The following is a 5,011-nucleotide window of genomic DNA, read 5'->3' as shown; positions in this document are numbered from 1 at the left end:
TATTTCCCATAATTGAGACTTTTTTTCTGTTTTTCATAATGACATTTTATAGCAAGGTGTCTTTAAATCTCACGGTGCAACTATATCATTTAACATTTTCTCACTTATTTTTTTTTTTTTACTCTGAGGTGGAAACAGACTTCAATACTAAACATTTAAAATGGTACAGAGGATAACAAAATGTATCTATAAACCCAAAGAAATGCTGGTAACACTTTCCAATAAGGTCCCGTTTGTTAACATTAGATGAATTACAGTAATAATGAAAAACACTTCTTAAGCATTAATTATTCTTAGATTATATTAATTTCATCATTTACGAACACATGATTAAAATCAAAAGGTGTATTATTATGGACATGATCTACGAAAGATTATATATGTATTTCATTAACTAACACTAACTAATGGGACTTTACTGAAGAGTGTTACTGAAATGCTTTCTGACCACTGTGCGTAGAAAATACACATCACAAAAATCTAGCTTTGTTATTATTTTTGTATTTTTATTGATAAGATACACATGATAGTATGACTAATGCCACATAGAATGTTTACAACAGTTCATACACTGTATACATATTTCGCATTTCCAAAATACATTGACACAAATGTAGTAATATATGTTGAAATTTTATTCTACAACATGTTCAACATTTCATTGTCCACTTGCAATCCAAAGAGTTGGAAAGTTATTAAAAATAAATAAATCAGCCAATTTTTTCAAACATTTTTTTTGAATGGTTGAATTTTTAACTGAAAAATTATGATGTTAAATGTTATTAAAATTAAAGAATATCATTTTTTATTTTTATTAATATGGTTATGGTTGTTAACTGTTAAAAACAACCACTGTTTTCTGACCGGTAAAGTGTGCAGTGCATCTTCGGCAGTACACAAGAAAAAAAAATTAAGTAAACAACCAATATCTTCAGCTTCATGCTTCAATCTCTTTAAATAAGTGCATAGGTGAGTCTCTGGTTCCCTGCTCAGAGGGAAGTAGGGCTTTGAGCCTGTGATTGCCAAGAGCCATCCAGAATCTACGCATGGTGTCCTGAATCAGGATTGAACGAGCTAAAGAAACTAACATCCGCTGTTTCGTCGTGCATAAGCCAGGCCTCCGAGCGGATACTCCATCTCTGTGAAGGCCAGAGCCCCCACAGTGATGGCCGAGGAACCCTTCGCCTTAAAGCCAGCTTTTTGGTAGAAGGGCACCAGGAACTCCTCACAGACCAGCAGGGCCCGGCGTAGACCAGGAAGACAGCGCAGATACTGGAGATAGCGCCAAAGCAAAATGGAGCCTTTGCCCTGCTGTCGACAATGGCGGTGCACAGACAACACGTGGATGTGTACCGTGGGAGAGTTTGGGATGTGTGTGGTCAAGGCCCCCTGGATCAAATGGTCAAAAGAAGGTCAGAATCTTATACTGAAGTTCTTGATCTCAGTGATAACAGGTTTCTTTAAAGAACAGTGTTTCTCACCTGTTCTAGTTTCTCTTTGTCCCAGCCAGATCCAATGATGAAAGACACCAGCTGGCCCTCTTCAAACCATCCCATCGAGAGCTCAGGACACTGGCCAAGGAAACTAAGCACCTCATCAAGGGTGAGTGGACATTCCCCGGAAACAGAGATAAATGCTGCAGAGGGAAAAATAGACGGGTGAGTCAACCCTCTGTTATGCCAATACAAACAAGAGCTTATTATCAGACGGATTATCAGATCAACATGTTGACTAGAGTCTTCTTTCTAGAAGTTCTTAAGGGGTGTTTTTAACAGATTTGAATTATTAACTACCCTTAACTGAAATAATATAATGGTACAAGTAAAAACATTTGTTGCCTATACAGATGTGTGTTTTTACAGTATTCTGTGGGGCACTAATTGTAAAGTCAAGACTTCTGTAAATAAATACCCAGTTTTTCCAGACTAGTCTAAACTATTTCTCTTTTTGAATATAAATTAATTTTGCTTTATTGGTATAATACTATTGTTCAATCAAAAGTTTGGGGTTGGAATGATTTTCAATTTTAAATAATTTTTATTTATTTTAAATTGTAATAATTATGCACACAGTGTATAGCAAAATATTATTACAATTTAAATTAAGTGTTTTCTATTTGGATATATTTTAACATTTTATTTCTTTCTGTGATGGAAAAGCTGAATTTTCAGCATCAATACTTTACTAGTACTAGTCTGCAGCACTAATTCTAATATTAATATTAATATTTTTGAAGTAAATGCTCAACATGGCTGTATTTATTTAATCAAAATACACTAAAAACTGTAAAATGATTAAATAATATTAAAATTGGAATTTATTGTTTCTACCTAAATATAGATTTTTCAAAATGTAATTTATTCCGGTAAATTTTGGGGATTTTTTTTTTTAAGTAAATGTTCATCAAGGTTGTATTTATTTAATCAAAAATAAAGTAAAAACAGTAAAATTATTCAAGCATTAATACAATTTGAATTTACAATTTTTACTTTAATATATATTTTAAAATGTAATTTATTTGTGTGAATTTTTTGGCACCATTACTCCAGTCTTCAGTGTAAAGTCTTTAGCACAAATTGTAAAATGAATAGTTGTAAGGTTAAAAATAAGGTCTTTAAATTTATTTTAATGTTTTTTAAGTAAATGCTCACCAAGGCTGTATTTATGTAATCAAAATACAGTAAAAACAGTAAAATTATTAAATAATTATACATTAGAAATGTACGGTTTCTACTTTAATGTATCTTTTAAAATGTAATTTTCTGGCATCATTACTCCAGTCTTCAGTGTAAAGTCTCTTGTCTTGAGCACCAATTGTAAAATTAATTATTATTTAAATTAAAATATTAATTAAATATTTTGTAAAATATTTTTTTCCAGACTATAACATAAACTAAAATTCAAAATGGGGTCTGTAAAAAAAGTTTGAATGTTTTTTAAAGTAAATGCTCTCCAAGGCCATATTTAAAATTCTGAAATATTATTACAATTTGAATTTACGGTTTCTACTTTAATATACATTTTAAAATGTCATTTATTTCTGTGATTTTTTTTTCATAATTTTAGCATAATTACACCAGTCGTCAGCGTAAAGTCTCCAGTCTTCAGAACCAATAATAATATTAATTTAATTTTTTTTTTCAGACTATGACGTAAACTATGATTTGAAATGGGGTCTGTACATTTTTTGTAATGTTTTTTTAAGTAAATGCTGAAAAACTAAGGTTGTATTTATTTAAACAAAATAGAGCAAAAACAGTAAAATGATGAAATATTATTACAAATTTAATTCATGTTTTTCTGCTTTCATATATTTAATAAAAAAAAAAAAAAAAAATTATTCAGCATCATTACTCCAGCCTTCAGTGTCACACGATCCTTCAGAAGTTAATATAATATGCTGATTTGCTGCATAAGAAACATTTATTGTTATCAGTATCAATAAATTTTAAAAAATAATTTCATAAAAATTTTGTGGAGTTTTTTAAATGTACAGAAAGTTAAAAATTACAGCATTTATTTAAAATAGAATATTTGTGACCCTGGACCACAAAACCAGTCATAAGGTTAAATTTGACAAAACTGAGATGTATACATCATATGAAAGCTCAATAAATAAGCTTTCTATTGGTGTATGGTTTGTTAGGATAGGACGATATTTGGCCGAGATACATCTATTTGAAAATCTGAAATCTGAGGGTGCAAAAAAATCTAAATACCTTTAAATTCTCCCAATTAAGTTCTTAACAATGCATATTACTAATCAAAAATTACATTTTGATATGTTTGTAGCAAGAATTTTACAAAAAATCTTCATGGAACATGATCTTTACTTAATTTCCTATTGATTTTTGGCATAAAAGAAAAATCGATAATTTTGACCCATACAATGTATTTTTGGCTATTGCTACAAATATACCCCAGCGACTTAAGACTGGTTTTCTGGTCCAGGGTCACATTTTATCATATTTTAAATGTCTTTACTGGATTTAATGCATCCTTGATCAAAAATATAATAATTACTGACCCCAAACTTTTGAAAGGAGGTGTACTTTAGTACATGTTACCAAAACATTACAGAAAAAGAAATAAAAAATAAGTTAAATAGCTAAATAAGTAATTATGCAAATAGATGACGCCTCTGGAAAACGTCCAACTGTTGCCCAAATCTGACCTAAACCCAGCCAAGAGATTTCCTAGAGAAACGTCAAGGATCAAGTGTGTAAGAGCTACTTAAACTACATTCAGCATCTGCTGACACACTCAGGACTAAAACAAAATGAGTGTTTGTCTAGAAACATCCTGGTAAATCTACTTGTGGTACCCCAATATAACCCCACCATGTGAAGATGAGAAACAGAGAAACATCTTACCTTCTCTCTCTATCTCAAACACGCTAATGGCGTCCTGTGGGGTGAGATTACGGAACTCGCTCGCAGGTAACGTGTGTCGTCGCTGCCGCCGAGGAGTGGCGACGCTTATCGGCGTCTTCAGAAAGAATGGCTTCAGGAAAGGTGAGCTGACGACCTGCGGTGCCATCATCTGACACACGCACACTTCTGACTGCTGGAGGACAGTGCGGTCTGAAATACTAACGCTGCCTTTTGAGCTATTAGTTTTCAAAGTTTTAGGACAGTGCTGTCTCTCTCGTAGTGGATTTGTCCGGCCGCTTTCTTCTCTGGTCTGATGTGTTTGAGTCCTATCACACTAGCTTCTAGTCACTGTCACCTCTCCTCTTCTATAACCCTCCTTATCCCTTTCTTTCGTATAAGCCTGCCCTGATCTGCTAAAGTGTCCCGTCTTTAGAGGGATAGCGGTGTGCACACGTGCCAGGTGAAGCTCCAGCAATTTCCTAAAAGTCTGTGGGCTAATAGCCTACTCACAGAGAAGCTCCTAACACTTACCCAGAACCCAGAGATTGTTTGTACAGCCAAAGAACGCTTTGTAGTGTTTACACCAGCTCTGTTACGTATTTGGTGTTACCAAATTCAGCAATCGCCTGACAAATGTG

The 5,011-nt window shown here is 33.0% G+C and overlaps 1 protein-coding gene across 1 annotated transcript; it reads right to left on the bottom strand.

The window, feature by feature from the left end:
• Window positions 1-485: 485 nt before the first annotated feature.
• Window positions 486-4,811, bottom strand: aanat2 (arylalkylamine N-acetyltransferase 2). Its single transcript, XM_073838275.1, has 3 exons — window positions 4,374-4,811; window positions 1,482-1,636; window positions 486-1,389 (listed from the first exon to the last, which is right to left on the bottom strand). The coding sequence occupies exons 1-3, from the start codon at window positions 4,540-4,542 to the stop codon at window positions 1,084-1,086; spliced, it is 630 nt and encodes a 209-aa protein (XP_073694376.1). The 5' UTR covers window positions 4,543-4,811; the 3' UTR covers window positions 486-1,083.
• Window positions 4,812-5,011: the final 200 nt, after the last annotated feature.

Source organism: Garra rufa, chromosome 1, assembly GCF_049309525.1.
Source record: "Garra rufa chromosome 1, GarRuf1.0, whole genome shotgun sequence".
NCBI classification, from domain to species: Eukaryota; Metazoa; Chordata; class Actinopteri; order Cypriniformes; family Cyprinidae; genus Garra; species Garra rufa.
The sequence above is the reverse complement of the archived record's forward strand: the minus strand, read 5'-3'. Positions and strand labels throughout refer to the sequence as shown.